This window comes from Macrobrachium nipponense, chromosome 24 (genome assembly GCF_015104395.2).
Source record: "Macrobrachium nipponense isolate FS-2020 chromosome 24, ASM1510439v2, whole genome shotgun sequence".
NCBI lineage: Eukaryota > Metazoa > Arthropoda > Malacostraca > Decapoda > Palaemonidae > Macrobrachium > Macrobrachium nipponense.
Genome location: NC_061091.1, coordinates 61,773,449 through 61,800,411, shown reverse-complemented (window position 1 = coordinate 61,800,411; position 26,963 = coordinate 61,773,449). Strand labels below are relative to the sequence as shown.

The 26,963-nt window shown below is 39.3% G+C and overlaps 2 protein-coding genes across 4 annotated transcripts in view; both read right to left on the bottom strand.

The window, feature by feature from the left end:
* The window catches only part of LOC135205673 (uncharacterized), a 74,358-nt gene extending 63,128 nt beyond the window's left edge, over positions 1 to 11,230 (bottom strand). For 2 of the 3 annotated variants that reach the window (XM_064236573.1, XM_064236572.1), the window contains exon 1: positions 10,994 to 11,016. In XM_064236573.1, the coding sequence (XP_064092643.1) occupies positions 10,994 to 11,000 (7 nt within the window). In that variant the 5' untranslated portion in view covers positions 11,001 to 11,016. Of the gene's footprint in view, positions 1 to 10,993; positions 11,017 to 11,075 lie in introns of those variants that run through there. The other variant, XM_064236575.1, reaches the window with a different exon arrangement.
* Positions 11,231 to 18,240: 7,010 nt separating this feature from the next.
* LOC135205669 (zinc finger and BTB domain-containing protein 17-like) overlaps positions 18,241 to 26,963 on the bottom strand; it is a 260,367-nt gene continuing 251,644 nt past the window's right edge. The window contains exon 6 of the mRNA XM_064236538.1: positions 18,241 to 18,612. Within this exon, the coding sequence (XP_064092608.1) occupies positions 18,256 to 18,612 (357 nt within the window). The 3' untranslated portion in view covers positions 18,241 to 18,255. The remainder of the gene's footprint in view (positions 18,613 to 26,963) is intronic.

The following is a 26,963-nucleotide window of genomic DNA, read 5'->3' as shown; positions in this document are numbered from 1 at the left end:
ATTAAAATTTTCCTTCTTGCAAACTATGTGATTGTCTACCGAAAAGTTCGGTAGTTACACGTAAACAATTCTTCGAAAATTTTCGAAGCCAAAGTTATCAAAACAAATTAATATGCGTATGCCGAAAACCAACGATCCAGTACTTCCCTGCAAAAGATAGCCCAGAAGATCGATGGCGATGAAATCCAAAAATCAAGTCAGGAGGAACGCAAACGTTGTTTACATTCCAAGCGACAGAAAAAATATGATAGAAAACAGGAAATGGTTCCTAATCCTGCCACCCAGGGCAGGACGGTAGATCACCTGACCTACCTGCAGCGTGTGCCGCGAAATTTGAATTTCTGTCGGGGACGACGGAGTCCTTAGCTATGTATATATCTGACAGGTAAGTTGATTGTATGAAAATCATGAATAAATTACACTAGTAGTACTGTATATACAGAAATCTGTACTTCTGAGGAAACTTAAAAATGATATTGTTATGATACAATAAAGTTTGTTCATACTTACCTGGCAGATATATATATAGCTGTATTTCTGAAGTCCGACAGAAATTCAAAAACTTCCGGCACACACAGTGGTCGGCCAGGTGGTTAGTACCCATTCCCGCCGCTGGGAGGCGGGGTATCAGGAACCAGTCCCATTTTCTATTTCATAATTTTTATTTCCACTGTCCCCTGAGGGAGGTGGGTGGGTACTTAATTATATATATCTGCCAGGTAAGTATGAACAAACTTTATTGTATCATAACAATATCATTTTGTTCATGAAACTTACCTGTCAGATATATATAGCTGAATCCCACCGTTGGAGGTGGGAAAGGGACAGAATAGAAGGATTTTGGGAAACAAATGCATGCAGATGATTTACATCTTGGTTCCACCTGTTAGCATTGCTGGCTTCGTGGTTATTGCCACGTAAGTCTGCTTGTGCTACTAGAGTTTGCCAGCGAGGTAGAGACTATATAGCTGGTGCACTCCAGAGTGATCTGTCAACAGGGGCGAGACCACGACGTGACTAGACCATATTGACCATACCATGAGGGCTAGAAGTAAAAAAATATATATATAAAAATATATATCACCACCTGACCAACCTAGCCAAAGTTAAGGTGTGTTAACTAAGGCTTAAGAGTTAAGAAAGTCACCGTTGTCGGCGAACTCAACTACTAAATTAAGAGCTCTTCCTAACCATTTTCTACAGGATAGGTATGAGTGGTACTACTTGCCCCCAAGATTGTGTCTGCAGACACGTTATGGCCCTAGCGAGCAGCAGATCTCATATGTCATCTTCACATCTCGCAGGGAGTGTGAATTGAACACAGAGTTGCTTCGCTAAAACATGGTACTCAGGATGTTGCTGAGTGCCATGCTCTGTTGAAATGCTTCCGAGGCCGCGCCCTCACCTCGTGAGCATTCAAATCAAAAGATTTCAAATCTTGTGCCACACAATGAAGGAGCTTTTTTGAAAAGAACTCCTTAACAATAAAGCCAGGGTGTTCTTCGATATGGCAAGTCTGGTCTTTTCGGAACACTGCAGATTGTCCCGTACGACTTCGACTTTCTTGAGTTTTATGTAGATAAAACTTGAGAGACCTGACAGGGCACAGGACTCTCTCTGGCTCCTGCCCAATAACTTGTGCCATCCTTGATTCCAAGCTCCTGGCCCAAGAACAAGACGGGTTTCCATTCTTAGGCCACAACGGAAGGCTTAGAGAACGCACCCCTTGTGTTCTCTAATGCCAAAACAAAACTTCTGACGATGGCTGAAAACCTCACTAACCCTCTTTGTCGTATCTAGGGTGGTTAGAAAAGGGCCTTCCTGATCACGTTGCAAGAAGTTAACAGGTAGGAGATGTTCGAATGCTGTGACATCAAGAACTTCAGGGACTTATGTCTAAGTTCCATATTGAAAGCTTCGATCTGGACATGCACAGTCAGTCAGTCTGTACTAAAGTCAGGTGACCGACCAGTTGACCAGTCAGACGCATCAAGGACAGCAAGGCTGTACCCTGAAGACCATAAGGCACTATTCTTCGCTGAAGGATGAGTGTCTGGACTGCCTGGGCGATTCAAGCTAAGCAAACCTTGTGGTATGAACGCAACCCAACGTCGTTAGTGAATCAACTCCTGAGCCACTCCTGACTCGAGCTTACTGGTGCCAGGTGAAAGGAGCGAGGAGCAAAAAGGCGATTCAGTCCCGAAGGACGAATGCCTGACAGTCCACCTGGTCTCATGTTAAAACGATCATCGGGGGTGTGTAAACGCAACCGACTTCGTCAACAAGAAACTCAGGGCTACTATGTGGCTCCTGATCGCACGAGTGTCTGACTCCGAGAAAACAGGTGAGACAAAAAGTAGATGGTGAGCGAGTTTCGAGATTCCACAGAAACTCAAAGATCGTGAAGGGCTTTGTTGTTTGACAGAAGCAAATCTCTGAGCCCAAAGGCCGTCAACAACATATTTGCGTATTCTTAATAGTTGTGACTGCCAGCTTATCCCATTCTTCAAATGGAAAGGGAAGACGGCAATCTTATGCTGTCAACATCTCGATAGTCTGAACGTAGTCAGACTCAGAGCGGAGAGGTTATAGGTACCTTTCGTGTTAAAGTAGACCGACTCTCTCGGAAAAGGTCCTTGGAAGGACGTGACCTCTGTGAATCTAGGATCTTGAAGGCCAACATGGGGCGATTAGCGTCATTGTCGCTCCCTGTGATGGTATAAATCATCTTATTACATTTCCTAAGCGTTTGAAAAAGGGGAAAAAAGACTAAACATCCATCCTGTTCAATATCATAGCGAAGAGATGTATGAAAGGACGTCCCCTAAAGTCTCCATAACTACTCAAACATACTTCTAAGAAAGATTCCACTCGGAAGTCAGTAGTTGCTGCCGTCGATCGAGACGATTCGTACGGACTTTTGCAATCCTGTAACGAACCTATAGAGGATCGTTACATTCTACGTCTGTTGTTATAATAGGCTCTTTCTCGTAAACCCGAACAGGGACCGAGAGAAGATACTTCCTAAGATATGAGAGAGCTGTGGAAGATCAGAGTTGATATGGACCACTGGTTCCAAAAACTCGTTTCCAGGACTGGAGGGACGACAGAATTGCTTCCACTTCTTTCAGATTATGATCCAGGACATCTGAAAACCCTCTCCATATGTCCGGCACCTTCTTTCTATCACCTCAAGTGATACTTAACGCACCGAGAGATGTTCAGAATCATTCCTAGATCTTTAATAAAATTTCAGTTTCCCGGTAGGAAAAAACTGTAGAGGTCTGAATTGCAGTCCCTATTCAGGGAAACAAAACTTCTTTTAGGAAGGAAATGGTCCCCAGCAAGCTCATCCATTTCCCTCACACAGTATGTTTACTTCCCTAAAAAGGCTGCGCTTTGCCTAAGCAGGAGAGCATATAATGTGAAATGTTGCGGTAGACTCGTAGTCCTATACCGTGCGGTAACGAGCACCGAAAGGAGTAAGCGATATCTCTGAGAACATAGTAAGGCAAAACGAATGCAATGTTTATTCATTCATGTAAGAAATACCCCTCAATCTTAGGCTAAAGTCCGTGATTGTAGGCCAGAGATACAGTTAGTCAGTCAATCCCGCAGGAGAGAGAGAGACGTAACTGCCAGCACAGAGATACGGTTAGTCAGTCAATCCCGCAGGAGAGAGGAGACGTAACCTACAGCGCATGACAGCGAACGAGCTGGTTACTGCCTCGTTTGGACTGGCGGAGAGGACAGTGACAGCAGCAGCTTACGATCGTCGTCTCTAACTTTATGCCTGGGTTGCCAGCTACCCTATTCTACGAAGAAATAGGTCCGTAATTTTTAGCATAAAGAGACTCTCAAGCTGGTATATTTAAGCGAACAGAAAACGCTAAATATATATGATGCGTTTGTGTCGTCATCAAACACTACCATACAACGGTAAAAGATATAATCGGAAACTCCTGGAAGGCTGCAGGGAGTAACGATTAAATGTCCTTAAATTAATAGACAATAGACCTCTCGGTTGCCATCCGAAGAGGTAACTACAGCAGCGTATATGACTTGAGCCAACCAGTAGTAAAATAACGCAACGGCAAAATATGATATTATATTGCAATAAAGTTTTTTCATACTTACCTGGCAGACATATATACTATAGCTGAATTCGGAAATACAGCTACATACATATCTGACAGGCAAGTTTCATAAACAAAACTCAAGATTGAAGCGGACAGCTCAAGCTTCTTATGTTTATTGGACATAAAGCGTTCATTGACGTAGTCTACAAGTCTATTTCTTGTACGAGTCTGCGAATGATGAATGAGAGCTCTTCCGAATCTTGTCAATAAGAGCTTATCCGCTTACGCAATATAAAGTTAATGAGAAGTTTGTCAATGAGAACTAACCCATTTACGGGACAAAGAGATAATTTGTCAATGAGGGGATACCCACTTACTTGACAAAACGATAGTATAGTTGTCAATGGGGGAAATTCACTGAATTGACAAAACGTAATCCAGGAAGTCGAGCATTTTATTTCCGATTTCCCGTCTCAAACGAGGAAGGGGCAGAATCCTGTTAAGAGACGGCTTACGACAGGTAGAACGACGATGTTCAATCGGCAGCGCAAGTCCCGACTAGGAACCAACAAAATAAATATCATCTGAAAAGCCCTTTCAGATGGGCTAAAAAGCTTGCAAATTATCCTGGGAAGAGGAAGAAACTCTCCAACCAGCACCCCCTCTCCCGTATCAAAATTCATTGGCAGTACGGCAAAGGAAGTCCTGTCTTGCGCTTTCCTCCTTTTGACGAGTGCCCCTGCAAGAATCCTACTGAACGTTGCCGAGAGACCCCGAACGCGCAGGACGTCGGCTCTCCACATAACCCCATAGCTGCCTTACCGCAAAGTCTTGACTGCGGTAGAGCAAAAGAGATCTTTCCTTGAGCTTTCCATAAACTCCATCCAATCCTGGACTTTACGAAAAGCAATATTACTGACAAAGACCCTCTATAATTCACGAAACCCGTGGTCTTGCTGGGTTTCGAAAACGAAGTTGCCTTTTCACTTTAAGCTTCCTCGAAGCACTGCTTACTTCACATTCTTCGCAGGCGATGTAGAAGGGATCACCAAGAAGTAGGTAAAAAATCTTTAGGCCCAAATCAGCTTGAAGACTTCAACAGAAACGTTCAGCCAGGCGACACACCTGGCGTGCGCGCTCGGCGTCCACTGACTAGCAGCGAGCACGCTCGGCGTCCATTGGCGAGCAGCGAGCACTCTCGCGCTCCACGCTCGGCGTCCACTGGCGAGCAGCGAGCACTCGGCGGCGCCGCCGCTCGCGCCTCGGTATCCACTGGCGTGCGCTCGGCCTCGGCGTCTACTGGTGCGCGCTTGGCGTGCACCCGCGCGCGCGCCTGGCGTCCATCCGAACGTCCCGTCCAAGCCGAGCGTCAAAAAAAAAAAAAAACGTGCAGAAAAGCGTCACGCTCCTGACAGGCGTCAATGCAAGCGCAAACTGCCTTCAGGGAAGAGCATTAGACATCTCGGAGAGAAAACGACTGCACGAAGCAGTCTCAGGTGAAGGGTTGTATCGTGTGAGAATACGCGGGGCGAGGGAACGCCTTCTTATTCTCACAGCAACAAAGCTAGGACGTCCGCGCTCAAAAGCGTCCTGCTAATATGACTTGCTTTCCCTTTTCTCGGTGGAAAGACGTACACGAGTTCAGGCGACGTTCGCCTTCTTACTTCTCACTGCAACGCATGACGAGAGAGAGAGACAGGACGAAACGTCCTCTTCTATAAAGCTTCTATTTAGAGGGCGCGAGTCCTTCCGAAAGCTCCAAACCCTGCGCAGGGAGGACGCTTCGGAGGACGAGAAGCAATCCTTCAGGATTCGTGCACGCACTTTGGCAGCCTGGGAGTAACTTCAGGTCTGCCGAAGCACGTCAGATCGGTTGGGAGTTCCTCGTAACCCTCCTTCGGCTTTCGACATGCTCTCCCATCCCTGTTCCTGGGAGTCAAGCAGAGGTCCCGGCCTAGAGGCGAAATAAGGCCGATCTGACGCACCCTCCACTACACAAGGGGCACTGTCACTGCACTTAGCCACTTCACTTTTGCTCTCCAAAGCCAGCACTTTCGATTCTAAGTTTACGAATCGATAGAGTATCAGAGAAAGGTCAATACCCTCTACAGAAACTGTTTAGGGCCCGAAGGCAACATTACAGGGTTAGGAGTAACAACTACAGAAGTAGCACTTTTCACCACAATGATAGGAGAGCGAGCACCTTAGATTCCAAGATACAGATGGAATCTATAACGTAAAGGGCATTACCTCACGAGACATATTTATAGCCCGTAGGCCATACTACAGGGTTAGGGCAAAATAGTCTACAGGTAGGTTAGCCTACCCTGACTTTGTTTACTGATTAATTGCGTACATAGAATCAATACGTCTTCCTTATGGAATTAGACAAAGTCTCACACTCCTTACATGACAAATCTCACAAAGAAGCAAGACACATAGCCCTCGTGCATATCGAGTGCGGAACTACCGAAGCTTTCGGTAGCCACACCCTATCTTAGCAGACAACACCCTCTGAAACTAGCCTAACTAGATTCAGATATAACAAAAATGAATCATATTCAAAACAATTTAAGATAGCGAATGCCTAGCCACAAATCCAAGTCAATAAATCAAAAGACAATTAGGATATTTAGCGGCCATGAAGTTTCCAAAATCCTAAGACGGAGGTACTGAAAACAGGTGTTTCCAGCACCGGCGACAGAAAAATTATGAATAGAAATGGGACTGGTTCCTGATACCCGCCTCCCAGCGGCGGGAATGGTACTAACCACCTGGCCGACCACTGTGTGTGCCGGAAGTTTTTTGAATTTCTGTCGGACTTCAGAAAATACAGCTATATATATATCTGACAGGTAAGTTTCATGAACAAAACAATTTTTTCAAATCTTATCATTTTTGCAACATTGTAAACAAACCAGAGTTGATACGAAATTTTAAAAATTAAGATTCTATAATCTATTAGTAGTTTGGGTAAAATTTACAGCAACAACATAGCAACTGACCTGCATGGCTGTCCAAATTTTAAAGTGCTCTGTGCCATCAGATATTTAGGTACACAGAGGGAGACTCTAACTGACTAGCCTACATACTTAATTTTTTTTTTTTTTAATACGTCTGTACATTGAGAAAATTTTAATGATAAAAACACTGCATAATATATCATCAATAACACTCTTGTTGCGCAATGCTGATCCTCACTCATTAAAAGGTTTCATCCATGACAGGGGACTTAAACACCCCCTACCCACACCCCAGTCATAATTCTTTTGGTTCTAGATAGGCAGCTCATGACAAATAACAAATTTCCCTTGTCACTGTAACAAATGGCAACATTTGATTTCCAATTTCAAGATAATTTCAGAACAAGGGGTAGACCTTCAGCAACCATCAAAATGCCATGAAAGGAGGAGGTTTCTCTTAATGATGTAGTACTACAGAGGTTTTTATTTAGAAATGACAATGATATCTGAACTTTCTGATAGATCTGATAGTGCCGGCAGTGACTATGGCAATGTTTATTGTATATTGTAGTTACAGATGAACCTGCCTTGGAAAATATTTCAACCTCAGGTTTTATCGATGATGATTAAAAACCAAGAGGAAATTAACTGAAGGGGAAGTGGATTTGTCAAGCACCAGAGGTGGTGTGAGTACCAAAGAAAACAGGTATAATTTGAGTGGAAGACAACTGAAGATTCAGTTTTTAAAAAGTGGTACTCTGAAACTTTTACTGGACATAAAAATAAATCTACCTTTTCTACAGAATGCAAAGTCTGTGCTTGATTTTTTGAGGTTATCCCAGATGAAAGTTTTGGCCAAGAGTAAGCATTCAAGATTTGTAATAAAGAAGCCTTCAAGATTTGTAATAAAGAAGCATTCAAGATTGGTAATAAAGATTTTCAATCTAAATACTACTATAATAATTATGGCAATACAGTGGACCCTCTGTATTCATGTTCTCCGGATTTGCGGACTCACACATTCGCGGATTTCTCTCAGGAACATTTCCCCGCATTATTCGCGGAAAATTTGTATATTCACGGTATTTTTCTATGAGAAATATCCACAAATAAAATAACATTGAAGTATAAATATAGAAGGGAGAAAATCAGTCACCTACATATATGATTAGACACTAGTCTCCTCACTATTGCTAATAACAGGCTTACAGTTTGTTCTCTGTTACCCCCACTCATTTCCTCTAGTTTAGGCTATAGTAATCATCTCTAATAAAACCCTGAAGCAAAAATATTTTCTAAGGCAGCCTTGTCTATAACTTGAGATGATGAATAATGACTTTGATCAGCAACTTTATGGATAAAAACAAATGAATCAATATGACAACTCATAAAAAACTTGCTTGAATGCATGAGTAAGAAAGAAAGGTATCACTTTACAACCTACGTAATTACTTGCAAATTTCTGAATGCAATGTTTTTAGTTTTTGCTTTGTTTTGCACAAATTTTTCTCCTCTGATATTCATGTTGTTAAAAAACTAAGATGGGTAGGATATAGGAATTATAAGTTTTCTTTGTTACACAGGGTGCCTTACTATTAATGAGCACTTTTCAAATTCTACTGGTGCTTGCCTAAATTGCTGTCATCTGTCTATCTTTTTTGTTATGACATTACTATTAATATTACCCAACAGTTCCATTCTGTCATTAACCAGTGACAAAACTTTCTTAAACCTTTTTGTGAATATATAAAAAAAACGCTATGATTCCTTTTATATTAGTTTCACAAAACCTTAGTTTCTTTCATTCATGGGCCAAACATGATTGACTAATCTCATTAACAGTGCGTCACCATTAATTTCTTAGAATTTTCAAAGTATATTCTAGGAATTAAAGTTGTTTCACTGAATTTTAGAAGCAATATGTCTAAGTAATGTGCCAAGTGTCAGAAAGATTGTTTTGGGAAAAGAAAGGCATACTGGTTATGTACCGGTTCTGAAAACAACTACTACTTTATGAACTATTGAAGTGTATGATGAATATAACATTTTTGTCAGAAATGTTTAGTCAACCTACAGTATTATAAATCCCTTTGTCTTGATGGTATGAGAATGAAGGAATACCCATTCCCTTGGGACTACAAATAAATACATAAAAAAAAAAAATAATCAAGATAAAGAAAAATGCTGTTACATGCTCCCTTGGTCCTGTAGTGTGTGGTGGCCTATGTAATGTTATGTCAGGTATGATACATCCCCATATTACACTCGCCTCCTTTTTCCTTAACCCAAAATCCATGGTTCTCCACTGTTGTCCCACATTATTGTTGGGCATGAAGGAGTTTGTAAACTGATAGCCAAATCTAAAATAGGTCTGAATGCCCAATTGATTAAGGTCATAAAAAACCAGGTTAACCTATAGGCTATGGGTTAAACTACTTCACATTCAGTCAGCATTAGTATTGACTTAAAAAATGCACCATTTACCCTAATTCCTCTGTAAGCCTACGCATTACCTCAAAAGCTATCCTAGCCAAAAATATATTTCAAGAGCCTCAACCCTGGTACAGTTTAGGCTATATTGATTTCATCAACTTAGGCTACAATAAGCAAACATTACGAAATTTTTATATAATATATGCTCTAGAAGAGAAAATGTATATACCTATAACCTCCTCATACAATGTGCTAGTAGCCTAAATGAGAAGGAGATGACCACACAAAGATATATTACAGAAGAGTGTACAGTACATGTGAGATTTGAGAAATTTAAACTATGTTTTTATGTTCATCCCTGAGGGGCTTGCTACTACCTAAACATGGTAAAAGTCATGCGAAGTGAGCAACATACTGTATGCATAGCTATAACCACGCACACACTGTTAAAAAAATTATATCATTCTGTCATATTCTGCCCATAAAATGCAATGCAGTAATATGTACAACTGGCTATAAACACAGCCATTTTCTCATATGGTTATGAATATGTATTTTTCTGTAATTTTGGTGTATTTATTCATAAAATTATGCTTCTATATTATTAGATAGATAAAATGCAATATATACCTATTGAGAATTATCGGATGAATTTAAAAAAAATATGATATTCTGCCTTGGCTTTATGAATCTCCCGCATTTTTTTTAAACCACCCAGCATTCTTTTTTATAATCTCCAGCAAAAGATTCAGGTATGATTGACAGGTCTGATATTAGCTATGAGGGTGGAGCCTTATCGTATTGCCTTAGCCTACATTGTAATTTTATCAATTTTTTATTTATCATTTGCACATAGGCGTAGCATTTATGGGGTTCAAAATAACGAGAATGAAGAGCTCATTTAAAAAATTACGTAACCTACATACTATTCATATCGAGTATGGGCAACTTTTAAAATAATACTGTTTTCTGATTCACATAACAAGAAAAGGTTTTACATAGGCTAATGCAGTACAGGTGGGAAATGAGAAATTTATATATAAAGTTCATCTCCGAGGGACTGGTACCTCTAGGGAACAAAGCACTCCATAACATTTTGTGTAGAAGCACAGTTTTCTTCACACAAGTCAGTTTAGCAGTATAAAATTATAAGTGTGACAAATAACCCCAGAACTACGAGTACTACGTGTCTGGTCTACGCTTCGTCAAGGGTTAGCCTTGTGACTTTACCGCCTAGCCTACCTACCTAGCTATGAAAATGAGAAACCCTTTCCTTTGAATCTAAAACAGACTAACGCTAAAGGTACGTTGGTGGTGCTTCCTCTACGCCAAAGAACAAAACTCAGAATGTAATTGCGTAGTTACATCGTTCTAAAGTCTTAAAATTCCATGTCGGTGTACTGCCTACCTACCTAGCTAGGCGCAAATTTTACTCTCTGTCAGCAATGTTTGCCTTTGCACGACTCGGCTGACATCACCTCCGCCGCTCTACCGCGACAACCGCTGATATTTTTTTACCTTCCATGCCTCGCCATCTTCCTGGCCTAATTCACTGAATTTACAAGACTTACAGACTGGCAAAGACATGCATAATACTCACCTGTCGAGACAGTGGAGGGCCTTCGCCAAAATTGTTATTCTTCAATCAGCTGAGAACTTTTGAGTCAAATGAGCGTCCACTGAGGATGGTTTCTAGGTAACAAATTATTTGTGGATTATTTAAAAAATGGAGTAATGATGCATTAACTTCGTGTATGAAAATACTGCATAGTGGCAGCGATCAATATGATAATTATAAATAAAGTATCTGAGCGGGATATTCAAATGACGGTAACGCCGTCACTTCACTTCAATCACTTCAACTTCAGTGTCATTTGATGATCTTTGTGGGTGTAACCGAGTGACATCGACCTCGCGCTTTCGTTTGAACGTTCTAGTGGGAAATTGAGTGCGCTATTTTACAATTTTGCAGATGTCCTGTGAAAGGTAAGTCTTGTTAATGACGCGAATAGCGTTACTTCAATTCCGGAACAGGGAAAACATTTGTTTATAGTCTGTAGTGACCTGGCCCTGTATAGATCTAGGTCATAGTTGATTGGATGTTACCTTAAGACAGTCATTAATACATCTTTCATTCAATTTCAAGTGTACTGTAGGTACTTGCCGAAATTTAAAATTTTACTTGAAGCATGCCTCAGTACATTAGCATAGTATGTTTTACGATCTTGCAACAAAGTATATGAATTGTTTAAGAAAGATGTTTTAAGCTAGGCCTATGTAAGAAACTAGCGTGTATAGCTATTGGTTAGCACACCTTTAATTAAATTTCAAGTGCACTGCACTTGCTGAAGCTCAAAATTTAATTTGAAGTATGCATCTGTACAATCCATTTTTTTCTAAAATATTTGTAAGAAAGTAGTTTTAAGTTAGGCCTACCTTTCATACTAGCGTGGTTAACAATTTATCTAATTTAAAAGTGTTAATGTATATTCAAATATGAAATAATTGGAGATGTAATGTCTAACAATCAAAACCCCACACTTAAGACGATAAATTTTTTGATTAAATGATACCTGTATAGGCCTATCAAAGGCCCAACTTGCATGGAGTGTAGAAAATAACATAATTTAATTTTAAATTTCCCGAATAATCTAGTCGCCCCCCCCCACCCCCCAACACCATAACTAATGTTATTGATAGACATAATGGGTTTTTAGTGGGTTAACCAACTTTTTCCAATGGAAATGCTTGGTCATAATTACATGACATGCATTCACGAAAACTAGATCACACAATCTTAGGCGTAAAAGTAATTATTTTAAGAACTCTTTGCACATTTTACTAATACTGTATAAGACATTCTTCCACAATTTCACGTTTGTCCTTTACATTTGGATATTTGGGTTGCTCTTTTGTGTATGAATATTGTTCACCATGTAATGTCAAGTGTTTCAGCGTCCGTTTCCTTATTCCACATGCAGTGTTTATCTTACATCAAAGCTGGCCAAAAAATGTCCGCAGTAACAGGGATCCTAAAGCAACAATAATGCGTCACTCTCGCGTACGTTAGATTGATATTTATCGCATAATTTAAGCTATGCTAGCACTATATGCACGAATGAATCAGGTTGTAAACCTCACAGACTGAAATAGTATCATATAACAGATCTATGACTCAAAAGAATTGTCGTAATGATAATTCGAGACGATGTATCAACCTGACAGAATATGTGATTAACTAAATATAGATGAATCTAGTTTTGCGACAGTATTTGAATATGTGAATGATAATGAATTACTTAGAGACTGCCTCTCAGATCACCGTCAAGCTGTCAGACAACGCCATTGCCACACCCCAAAGCACTGGTCTATGCACTTGCTCTGCATGAGAACATAATATTCTTCCACACTAAGTAGTTGGGCTTTGATTATTAACTCGGTTAGGTTTACAAGTAAACCGACATATGCTTTTAAAGAGTTTAAAGCTTTACCTTGATAAAGCTTACTTTTCAAAACTCTAATTAAATTAGCTCACATAACAAAATATGATTCTTAAGAAATGAAACGCTAGGTAACTTACCGTGATATAGCCCTAGTCCAGCCCAGGTGAGCGGAATTTGAACTGACTGAAACATTTTAATTATCTGAAAAGAATACGACGGCGGGAAAATCTACCCCAGCAATTCCTAAAAATCAAGGTTCAGAACAGCTCGAAAGAACTAAACCATATCATATTTGTTACTTCATCGAAAAGTCATTTATTCATTAATCAACTTTTTTATGTGTGTTGTGATATCCTCATCCAACAACATTCAAGCACGAGGTTATGAGCTCACATGATGATAGCAATTTATTCATCCGCAGTTGGGATTTTAATGAGACAAACTCTTCGTTTGGATTTTTATTCTTATTGTTCTTATTATTAGTGTTGGAGATGTAAGGAAAAACAGATGGGTTAAATTTACTACCACACGATATTACTACCCTGACGTTATCGGTGGTACAGGTCACGTTACATAGTGATCTTATTGCATTTTAAGCCAAAAGACGTCTCCAGAACGGATGGTGCAAAATTTACCATACGTAACAACATCAACATGTGCTGGTTCATGAAAGCTGTAGAAATTATACAACTCCGTATTTTCTAAGCTAAAGTTCATACAGCTCAGAGCCTATTGGCCCGATTTTAAAAGGGGATTTGTAGGTAACCCTAAGTGAGGAAAAGTAGGTCATGTAGAAAAATAAATCATTTGCATATAGGAATGGAATTGGACATGAAATTTAGGCAAAAGGCTAAGCGCTGGAACCTATAAGGTCATTCAGCGCTGAAAGGGAAATAGAGAGGGAGACAGAATGTATTTCATGTGATCATTAAATATGCAGAGAGAGAGAGAGAGAGAGAATGTGTGTGATTCACGTGACAATTAAATATTTAGCAAATTTAATGGTCACATGAATCTCTCTCTCTCTCTCTCTCTCTCTCTCCTCTCTCTCTCTCGTCTCCTCTCTCTCTCTCTCTCTATATATCTATATATATATATATATATATTAATATATATATATATATATATATATATATATAATGTGTGTATGGGGCGAGTTGTGGGGAGGCAGGTGGCTGTTTGTAAAAACTGTCGAAATTAAGAGAATTTTATCATCAAATATCATGGCAGTACTTAAATTAAGCACAGGTTACCATTGCCTGGTTGTTTAAGTACGAAGGCACGCTAACCCAATATTCACAGTCAGTCACGTCATTCATAAATAAGACTGTCATTGTGTCAGGATTCTTCTCTGGATCCTGATTCCTATAATACTGTTTAGTGTTTACGTGGAGAAAACGAAGCGCCGAGGACGCGCACGATGCTCTGCGCACGTTGAAAGATCAATTAGAACTAACAGGCTATTAACAAAACCACCAAGCAATGCCATTCGTGAAAGTGCACACATCCAGACTTTTCCCGATTTGTCCAGTTGATATAGTGGAGTCAGTGTAGCCAACTGTAGGGTAATTGCCCTACACGTAGGGTAATCTGAGCAAAATCTTAGACACCAGGGCAATATTTTCAAGTGTAGGGTAATTGTGACAAGGATGGTTTAGATCAATATGGTTATTGATATTCATGATATTGCATATAAACACAATCTAAAGATTTATTTATTATCATACCGCAGAATGTTGGGTTATTTACGGTTATGTAGGGCAGAGCCGTATATAGAGATATACGGCTCTGATGTAGGGTAATTTCTCGTCTCCTGTAGAGGGCGTAGGGTTAGAGGGGTTGGCATCACTGAATGGAGTTGGCTGCATAAGCCCTTTCTTTAAACCATGGAAAATAAACTTCATTTCAGCAATAAAAAAAAAAGATAATCGGAGATGTTGTGTTTATAATCAAGTATCTATTGTTCTTTCTGTTTAATCTATCTGCAGTGCAAAATTGTAGTTCCCCTTTCCTTGTTTTGAACCAATGTGCACCAGGTAATGGCGATGGTGTTTGCTCGGAAATCGGTTTTCATAATAATAGAAATAAATAATTTTATGTAATGCATACATTCACCAGTTTTCATGTTCTTCGATTCTCTACTTAAATGGTCTTAATCAATTTATTGTAATATGTATATATATATATATATATATATATATATATATATATATATATATATATATATATATGTGTGTGTGTGTGTGTGTGTGTGTGTGTGTGCGCGCGCGCGCATTCAGCTACAAATGTCCTTTAATATCCAATTCACAGTACCTCGGAATTAATATATTTTCATATACGTATGTTAACCGAAAGGAAATTTTTTAGTTGATGATAATTTCGTCCTCTCGAGTTAGTAAAAACGTCACTGAAGTCCTGATTTCTACTCTATACGCTAGTTCGAATCCACGAGAGGAGGAAATTATCAACTAAAAAATTCTCCTTCGGTTAACATATATGAATATATATTAATTCCGAGGTAGAGAGAATTGGATATTGAAAGACATTAATAATTTCTGTGTGTATGGTGGAAAAATTGAAGCAGTTGATTGGTAAATTTATTTAGGAGTAAATGTGATGGGTGAGACAAGAGATGAATGGCAGAGTCAGTGGAGCATGGAAGGCAGCAGGTTCTGTGCAAAAGACTGGGAGGGAAGAGGCTTGAGTTATCTATGAAGGCTGAGGTGGGAACACAATTATTGAGCCAACTTTGTTGGAAGTGAAGTGTGGATGTCCCATTTGAATAAAAGAAAATAAATATTGAATTACCGAGATGAACCAGGTCCTCAGTATATGTGGCGTAAGAAGTACGATGAAGTGGTAAAAAGGTAACAGAAAGGATGGATCAGTGTGTTTTAAAATAGTTCAGTATATAGAACAAATAGGAGGATGATACCTTGGTGAAGGCGAGGAAGAGTTGGAAAGTGTTATTAGAAAGGAAAGGCTTTTATATTCTGCAAGCATGAGAGCACATTTAAAATAGAAGTGAATAACAGCTTGTGTAGGTGGATTTGATGCACTGCTGATGAGTATTCTTTGCGAGAGCATGGAGTGACTAGTATTGTGAACTCCACATTCTTCATCTGAAAGGGAATCTGACAAAAGTTCCTTGAGATGGCTGAGATTTTTAACCAGTCTTTTACCTCCCAAAGCATATAACTGTTAAGTACATTCTTAACTCCTGCTAGGACTGCAGCTCCTTGCGAGTCATTTCCAATGACTTGACCACAGGAAGTGCAAAGGTCTTGGGTGATTCCCTTAAGGCTAGCTAAACAGGCTTCACACAGGGTCTAAAAATGGCATTCTATCTTGAAAATATTTCAGAAACATCTGAGAATGTTTATGAAGGAGGAGTTGTACTGGAAGCACGCAAATCCTCCACAGGTTCCTACAGTAACACAGTGCTGTCCATGGAGAAGTCAAATCTAGCCCTCTTAGGGGACTAAGCATCCAGAAGGTCTAAATGGAGATCTGAGAAGCTACACCCATCAGTGGTTCTAACTGGAGAAATCTGAGAAGCCACACCCATCAATGGGCAAACCAGAGTTACATGGTAAGCAGTAGAAGAGCAACAAGAGGTATGAGACATATCACTGGAGGAATGAATAGCCAGAAGATAGCTAGTAGCAGCAGGGGGAGAACAAGAGAAGTATCAAATAAAAGAAATCCAGTCAAGGATTGCATTGATCCATGGGAGAATATGTAATACCGCGACCTCCACCGAGGTAAAAATGACTTTAATTTTTCTCCTTTTACTGTTATCTACAGGCTAATAATGATAGGTAGTTATCTTATCTGTATCCAAGCAAGTAAGACAGGTCTTGTATGTGAGACCTCTGACTGTTTGAGTCATCTGAAGGCAAATTTCAAACAAGACCCACAATCATTAGCAGAATATGAAGGCAGTACAGAATCGTAGATTGCTGGCATAGTCACCATCAGTGACACAGTCATGACTCAGCTGAGACCCATAATCTGCAACGATGACATAGAGGAGGCTCAGGAGACATCACTGCACTCAATGGTCACTGTCAAAGGCGTAGAGACTGAAAGAGATGGCGTGGAGGTAGCAGTCATCCCAGGGGTTGGAGAGGAAATATCGATAACGAAGATGAATTCAACAGCCCCCCAGTCAGCTTGTTAACAGATAAACCAATAATGCCAAAAACTAATCATGGGACACTTCAAACCACTTTATTCTCACGATAAAACAAAACGCCTCATGGGCAGAGGTAAAACTCCAATGAAAGTGTAGATGTGAGGGAGGAAGGAGCAGATGAAGGTGAAACTGGAGGTCAAGGGAGAGGGTGAAGAGAGGACAGAAGAATCCTTCTAGTTTGTGGCAGATGAGACTTTGCATGTTCATAGCAGAGAACACAGAGCCTTCTGCATAAAGGAAATCCCCACAAATCACATGTGCCGTAAAAACAAATTAAGATGTTAACAGGATGAAAATTGATTACAACCCTAAATAAATGATACAGTAAAAGGAAAAAAAATTCAGTGAAAAAAAAAGAATGCAGAGAGCAAAAAAAATCAGTGAACTGAAAGTAACCTATTACTACGAAACTGGTAACTAAAACAACAACATTGAAAAAAACATATATTTCTTGAAATTCACTACTGAAATATTGCACAAATACTAAAGGAATACCATGACTGTATGAATAGACATTAAGCTTCAAAATCATAAGATGAATGTGTAATCCGCAAGAGAAAGAAATAACGAAAATTATTAAACATTCAGAGTAACCATATGATCCCACTAAATGGAATGCAGATTACACGCACACACACAATTATAATCCACTGCGAAAAAGCACCTTAGAATGAAGTAATCGCACTAAATGACCAGTGGCACATCACACAAAACACATATTCATAATAATCCTTAGGGGAGGGGGGAGCTCGCCACGTCGTAACCAAATGGAACTGCACAGAAGAGTCCCGCCTTGTGAGAAGACAAAGCGTGCTCTGAGCATGTACACAGAGAATCTTTGTCTTTCAAGAAGTATCAAATTGATGTAGCTGGAGAGTCATTATACTGAATAAGCCTGTTTATGATTAATTGGCTCATGTAAAAATTCTAATTCCAAGATAGTAGCCTGAATACTGAGTATATCTTATATATGCGATGACCATTACAACAAAGGTTAAAAAATATTCTTACCACAATGGCTTGATTCTATGGCATATTTTGTCATGCTTGGTGTATTCAGTGCTAAACAAAGTCATCATTCATGAATACTTTAACATTCTTGACAACATAAAACAATTTAAGATGTATTCTAAAGAGGTTTAGGGTACTGGGTGGTGACTGAGAACATGACTTCGAAGACGTTCTTTACGTGAAGACCTGTAAGGGCAAACGTCACACGCAAACGGCTTTTCTCCTGTATGAACCCGAATGTGTTTCTTAAGGTCAGAGTTCTGTGTACAGCAGAAGTTGCAGTGGGGACACTGAAAGGGCTTCTCCCCAGTGTGGACTCTTTCATGCCTCTTAACATTGCACCTAAGTGGACTTGTATACTGACAGAAACTGCATTGGTAATGGAGTAAGCTATCACAGTCCTTGGATTTGTTGCCGTTATCCTCATGTATCATTCTCCACATGTCATTTGTGCCTGCCATAGCTCCTCTGAGTCCCATCATCCCCTGCAGAGAAGGAAAGGAAGATTAGTGTGTTACTTCAGAAGGGTTTCAAGTTCTTACTAATACAGAACTACAGCGATCTAAGATATATACTACTATTTAGATGTACAGACATTCCCCACTTATGTTCAGATTAGGTTCTGAGCATCAGATATGAATTGAAATGAACGATAATTGGTAAGTGCATAGCATGTGTATCAGCCGTTTTAGGTATGAATAATCTATTTATTTGCAAAAGTTATTTTTAGCATCATTACCATCTTTAAGCATATATTTCACCAATTACCAGCTTTTCATTAGATTACAATGTATGTTATGTTGCACTTGGAAAGTTGTCTTAATACATTTTTTTATTTAACATTTTGCCAGAATAGTGGCAAAGGATCACAACATTAAATACTAGACGCTGACCTGTGTTGGTTGGGGGGGGGGGGGGGGGGGGGGGGGGGGGGGGGGGTTGCAGAAGTGGGTGTGAGGCAATGGAAGTGTAAGGCTGACCCAGGTCACGGGCAACTCTAGACCTACTTGATAGGATTTTGATTTTCGAGATGGTTCAGTGACAGCCGAATCTCGCCAGCTAGCATCTATGAAAATGAAAGTTATGCAAGTACTTTAGAATTTGGTATTTTAAGGTGGGTACAGATGTGAACGAAACACATCTTTAAAAGAGTATTTTGTAGCATTACAATATATAAAATACATATAAATCTTAGTTATTAACAGTTTTACATCACTTTTTCCCTTGTACTGGATTAGCTACAGTCAGTAGAACTCTTCAGTTTTCTGTCTAGTGCATAAAGAATTACGGTTGTTCACTCTAGTTCAAATGCAGCATCGTTTTGTGATTATTCCTGTTTACGGTCAGATCAAGTGAGGCGATTTATTGTTTTTAAGGCCAAACCTTTAAGACTGAGTGAAGAAATAAGAAGTGTTGGTGAACTGCATTTGTGTTGCATTATTCACATTCGTGGAGTTAGATGATTCTCTTCTACGAAATTTTTTGAGTTTTGTTGTCCTTTGGAGTATGCAAATAAAATAATAGTTGCTGTAAAGCTGTTAATGTCCCTCGTAGAAATGTTATTCTTTTTATCCTAATCAAATGTAAAAAAAAAATATTCAACTTATTTATATGATAAGTTGAAATGACAGGATTTCAAAAAGACACTTTAATCCTTCCTTCATTCTCGACCCTCGAAGGTCTGTGACGTCCGTTTCAAGATTTTTTGGTATGGGATCAATTTGCGTGATCTCTCTCTCTCTCTTTCTCTCTCCTTTTTAATGAATTCTGTCACAAGTTTGTTTCTTTAAACCTCATTGGCCACGTATAAGGGGATAATGTAGTGTAAAGGTTTTATTGCGCCGTGAATGAATTACCTTGAACAGCTCAAGATTAATCTCTCTCTCTCTCTCTCTCTCTCTCTCTCTCTCTCTCTCTCTCTCTCTCTCTCTCTCTCTCTCTCTCTCTCTCGTTATTAAGCATTTTTCTCCATTTGTTGGAACGTTGGGCATTTCTTGTTGCTGTGGTCTTTGTTTAATTTAGAATGATAAAAATGGGTATTGGGATATGGCAAAAATTTTATATATATATATATATATATATATATATATATATATATATATATATATATAGTATATTATATATATAGATATATATATATATATATATACATATATATATATATATACATTTTCTTACGGAGTTTCTTTCATGATATTGTACTTAGGTTTATACACATAAGAAAATATAAATTCCCCATTTTTTGTTTGGGTATGGTGGTATGTTTTGCTTTTATACCTTATACTGAACCTCCGTTTATATTCTTTTTCTTCCATCTTACTTTCCACCCTCTTCTAACGACCGATTCATAGTGCAACTGCTTTGAGGTGTTCCTCGCGTTGCAAACCTTTTTACTGGCAATTTCCGTTTCAGCGCTGAATGACCACAGGTAATTCAAGGTAATTTATTCATGGTGCAATAAACACTTTTCACTACTAACATTTCCCTATATGTGACCAGTGAGGTTTAAAGAAACAAACTTATGACAGAATTCACTAAAACGACAGAGAGAGAGAGAGAGGTTAAATTGTACGGAATCAAAACAATACAGTAACATAAATAACAAAATAAAAAACCTAACCATAAAACAGTTTTTATGCATCTTAAAATTTTTTCTTTCTTTTGCATTGGCATGTACGTAGCTGATACATCAGGTGCCTTAGTTTTTGTGTTCGTGCGCTTTGCACTGATTTAGAATGAAAAAAACAGGGTGCTGGGATATGGCAGATTTTTTATTTATTTATTTATTATTATTATTATTATTTTGTTGAAAATGATTGCTGCTTCAGCACTATTAATCTTGTAAAGAGTCTTCTCTATTTTTCTGATGCCAGCTTTCTCGTTGTTGTTTAGACTGGCGAGCAACGCACCAAAGTGCATGGTAAAATTCGGTTGAGTCATTTGGTTTATTATTTCTTATACAATTCTCTCTCTCTCTCTCTCTCTCTCTCTCTCTCTCTCTCTCTCTCTCTCTCTCTCTCCAACGTTACGTTTCTTCCTGATCCACAGGATATTATCAAGCGATGACTGCTGAGGGACTGAATTCCAGTGTTGTTGTTGTTTGAGATAAAGCTGGCCTTGTGCCAGCACGGGCTCTTGCTCGTAGATCAGCCCGTAGGAATTCCAGTGGCTGTTTAAGATTACAACCACTGGAATTCCTTCGGGCTGATCTACGAGCAAGAGCCCGTGCTGGCACAAGGCCAGCTTGTTGTTGTTGTTTAAGATTAAGCTAGCTTTATGCCAGCACGGGCTCTTGCTCAAGAGCAGCCCGTTGAGGCCAGCTTGTTGTTTTGTTGTTTTTGATTTAGCTGACCTTGTGTCAGCACGGGCTCTTGCTCACAGAGCAGCCCGTAAAGGCCAGCTTGTTGTTGTTGTTTTTGATTTAGCTGACCTTGTGTCAGCACGGGCTCTTGCTCACAGAGCAGCCCGTAAAAAAAGGCCAGCTTGTTGTTGTTGTTTAAGATTAAGCTGGCCTTGTGCCAGCACGGGCTCTTGCTCACAGAGCAGCCCGTAATTGGCCAGCTTGTTTGTTTGTTTTTGATTTAGCTGACCTTGTGTCAGCACGGGCTCTTGCTCACAGAGCAGCCCGTAATTGGCCAGCTTCCAATCCTTCTTCTTATATCGTGATGATGCGGGCTCTTGAGTACGGTCTACTCTAGAGAACCTCTCGGCAGGTCGAGTTTTCATTGGTTCCTGGGAAGGTGACTCATACGGCGAGCGTTTACGAATCTTGCAGACCTTTTCAGGCGGGGGATATCACTGGGAGCCTCTTGATTGGCTTCTGCCTGAGTGACGTCACCCCCGGTATTATTCTCATTATGTGCTTCACGTCCGGTGTTTGTTTCATGCACGCTGGTACTTTCGTTGTGGGGGAGGGGCGTGGTCCTCCTCACACACGTCGGTATCAGGAACGCCTCTTGATAGGTGTTAAGGGGAGGCTTTTGCTCAAGGATAAGCAGCGCTTCTAGGAGGCGCAGACGTCGTGGGTCAGAGGCTCTCCCGATGATTTTGACATTCCTGATGATGTCGTCTCTCGTGATGTCCTTCTGGTGTACTGCAAGGGCGTGCTGCCTAATGGCGCCCTCCTGGGCGTGGGAGGAGATCCTTTTAGGCAGGCGCATCGTCGTCATGCCGATGTAAATCCCAGGGCATCCTTGGGCGGGGCATACGTATCGGTAGACAACGTTGGACTGCTTTAGGGGGTCTCCTACGGGCGGGGAGGGGTTGTTCTTCATCAGGAGGTCCTTCGTACGCCGATTCTTATAGTAAATACTCTCTTCCCTTCCTCCATAGGGCGGACGTGTTTCTCTATTATTTTCTTCATGGCTGTTTCATCAGTATTTGATTTCTATAGAATCTTCCCAATTCTTCTTATTATCTTTTTCTCATCAACATGTAGCTGGTAGGTAGTAAATAGCTATATCAGGTTTCCTAAGGACATATAACAATTTCAGTTGTCTTAGGTTTATTTCCTCTTAACATGTCGACAGCGCACAGGCAATCATCTATGTAAAGTGAATTAAGATAAGTTATTTACAGGTATAAATAGCAGGCAGGGCGTGTACATTCGGTGGGTAGGTCGGTAAGCAAGGATATTAATTGGTCGTAGGTTGGTGACGAAATCTGTCTCTGAGGCGTTGAGATCTCCTACGTAGGTCCGTCCGGGGTTGTCGGCTGGGAGAGGGTGTTGGTTGGGGTACCCACCACAGGGATGGTAGGTATTACAAGTCGTCTAGGTGACATGCCATCGGCTTCCGGCTCTCTCTCTCTCTCTCTCTCTCTCTCTCGTGATAGTGTATGGTGCCGATTGGTTTCTTGTATTTCTTCTTATGATGGTGGGGAGAAATTCTGCTTCTTTTACTGCTGATACTCAGCCTCTAATATACGCAGTGCCTCGAGAAACCGTAGAGGTCTTCGGTCTGGTGCTTGGTCAATAATTTCTATGTTCGTTATGAGCTCAGCTCTTAAAAGTCTTCTGTTATGGTTTTCTCTATAAGGATTGAAAATGGCCTCTTCTTGAGGGTGGCAGGAGGGACACAGAGAGTTGTGTAGTGGTCATCCCGACATAGGAGTGGTGGCATCCTTCCACCGGACATGTGAATTTGTAGGTTAAACACTCCTTTTCAAAGACGTTTCTGGGGCCGTCGGGTTGTTTTTAAGAAGCAGCTGGCTGGTTTTCATGTTTCTATAATAAATTATGAGGCTAATTTTATCCCCTTCTGCAGTGGGGGAGATATTTTCATTTAATATTTTCCTGATAGCATTTTCATCTAAATATTTATGGTGCATATAATTTTTATAAAATATTTTATAGTTTTTATAAAATATTTTTATAAATCTACTTTGGTCGCAGTTGATTTTTGTTGTGCTTTCCTGGTGCCAGTTATTTATAGTGTCTCGGGTTTTTTCAAAACTTCTTACTTTCAATTTACTTTTCAGCGCTGAATGACCATATAGGTTCAAGCGTTTGGCCTTTGGCCTAAATTCTGTATTCGATTGTATTCTCTGCGTGATATACAAGGATTTCCTTATCATCTGCAAATAAAAGCAGTGTCTGTAACCCGTTAACGCTCCACTGCAAACCATTGCTTTACTCATCAAAAGTGTATGATTTGGCTTATTCATTGAAGATATACAATAGAGATAAAACATAACAGAATTAGGATTAAACAAAAATTCAGTTAAGACCAAAGGACCTGAGATCTGCCCCATGCAGAATCTCCCAGTTTTGTTTTCGTGCTGTCCAGTTTCATTCAGGTACTGTTAGTCAAGTGGATGAATTTCCATAGTCTAGTACTACTGTTAAGAAAACGGACTGAAAGAAAATTCTATTCATAATATGGAACATAGCTAATTTTCTTTGTGTCAACATATAGCCTAGTATTTGTGTAGCATGTCACTTGTTTATTTTAGATAATCTAGTGAGCTCTCAGTTAAATATGCTTACAGAATATCTTTGGGAAATTTCCAGCCATATAATCACATGACTGTTTGTCTTGGGATATAAGAGGTACACACACACACACACACACACACATATATATATATATATATATATATATAAATACTTCAGGGGGTACCATGATACATTAGTAGAATGCCATAGTTTATTAAAAACGTTTCGCACACAATTCTCGGTGCATCATCAGTCTGTGAACAATAAAAGTAAATACATTATAAAAAGGAATTCACAAAATTACAAGGTAATTAAAAATTAATGGTTTAAAAAGAAAAGCAGAAGTTAAAAGTTAAAAAAATACGTTAAAACACTGTAAAAAGAGAGAGAGAACTAAGACACCAACCATCCAAGGCAAAAGACGAAGAAGGAATAGCAAAACCTGACGTCCCAAACAAAAAGTCAGTTATGTCAAATACAGAGGGGAAGCCGTGGTGTGATTGTTCAAAGAGGGAACTAGCCTTTTGATAAGTAATGACTCCAGAGTAGTTAGGTGATCTGGGTCCTTTGTATAACCAATAATAGAAAAGTGCTGTTTCAAGACCTCTATTTTGCATATAGCAGCATGATTTTTAATGTTAGAAAACTCTGGTTGCTTAATTCTCTGGCCTGTACGAAAACTGAAACCCATGTGGCTGCAATATCTCACTTGCAATAGCCTACGAGTAGATCCGATGTAAGAGCCCGGACATCCAGGGCATGTGAATTTATATACAACATTGGATCTCATGAAGGATTGCAAGCGATCTTTGCAGCTGAAAAATGAACCTATTCTGCATGGATTATTAGAAATAAGTTTTAACTGAAGACAGGGAATTTCTTGTTCAATTATCTGTGTTAGTCTACGTGAGAATTTTGTATCAAACACAAAAGGGATGGAAGCAAAGAACAGTTTCTTAGGAACATCAAAGTTGGGCAACGGTGGCTGGAGAAATTTGGTTAAAAGTTTATTGATAACTCTAAGGACTACGTCTTTGGGATAGGAATTTTTGTGAAAAAAACCTAATAAAAATTCTATTTAATTATGGAAAGTTGGCCAGTTAGACGAATATTTTAATGCTCTATGGACAAGAGTATAAATGTTGTTTAATTTGAAGGTTCTTTGGCACGAACTATAATAGTTGTTAGCTAAACCTGTATAGGTCTTTTTTCTATAGACAGCTGTGGTGAATTCAGAATTACTTCTTGTAATATTGATATCGAGAAATGGCAATATTACAAGAAGTAATTCTGAATTCACCACAGCTGTCTATAGAAAAAAGACCTATACATGGCAATATTACAAGAAGTAATTCTGAATTCACCACAGCTGTCTATAGAAAAAAGACCTATACAAGTTTAGCTAACAACTATTATAGTTCATGCCAAAGAACCTTCAAATTAAACACTATTTATACTCTTGTCCATAGAGCATTAAAATATTCGTCTAACTGGCCAACTTTCCATGATGAAATAGAATTTTTATTAAGTTTTTTTCACAAAAATTCCTATCCCAAAGACGTAGTCCTTAGAGTTATCAATAAACTTTTAACCAAATTTCTCCAGCCACCGTTGCCCAACTTTGATGTTCCTAAGAAACTGTTCTTTGCTTCCATCCCTTTTGTGTTTGATACAAAATTCTCACGTAGACTAACACAGATCATTGAACAAGAAATTCCCCGTCTTCAGTTAAAACTTATTTCTAATAATCCATGCAGAATAGGTTCATTTTTCAGCTGTAAAGATCGCTTGCAATCCTTCATGAGATCTAATGTTGTATATAAATTCACATGCCCTGGATGTCCGGGCTCTTACATCGGATCTACTCGTAGGCCATTGCAAGTGAGATATTGCAGCCACATGGGTTTCAGTTTTCGTACAGGCCAGAGAATTAAGCAACCAGAGTTTTCTAACATTAAAAATCATGCTGGTATGTGCAAAATAGAGGTCTTGAAACAGCACTTTTCTATTATTGGTTATACAAAGGACCCAGATCACCTAACTACTCTGGAGTCATTACTTATCAAAAGGCTAGTTCCCTCTTTGAACAATCACACCACGGCTTCCCCTCTGTATTTGGCATAACTGACTTTTTGTTTGGGACGTCAGGTTTTGCTATTCCTTCTTCGTCTTTTGCCTTGGATGGTTGGTGTCTTAGTTCTCTCTCTCTTTTTACAGTGTTTTAACGTATTTTTTTAACTTTTAACTTCTGCTTTTCTTTTTAAACCATTAATTTTTAATTACCTTGTAATTTTGTGAATTCCTTTTTATAATGTATTTACTTTTATTGTTCACAGACTGATGATGCACCGAGAATTGTGTGCGAAACGTTTTTAATAAACTATGGCATTCTACTAATGTATCATGGTACCCCCTGAAGTATTGTTATCTTCGCCGACTGGAGACTCTCTCTCTCTCTCTCTCTCTCTCTCTCTCTCTCTCTATATCTATATATATATATATATATATATATATATATATATATATATATATAAATTTTCTATGCTTTGTTAGGGACTAATTTTCATGAAAGTTACTTGTACTGAAGTTCTGACCACTTGAATTTTTTTCTTGGACAGGTAAGGAGCGTCTGCAAGTACTGCATACTCATGAAGATGATGGGTAAAGTCATTTATTTAATTTGTTTTATAGGAAAAACAAATGGATATAAAGCATGCATTTATTTATTTACAAAGCATTGCGATGTTCATGAATGGATTATGGCAATTTTATTCTGGATTTTCATTTGCTTCCCGGCATTGGCAACCAATGCTGTTTGATATCATTCAGTCAGTTGATTGAATGGATGGTTAGAAATGTTGTAAATTTGTGGATTGTCACCCTAACTGTCGCTTGATTTAT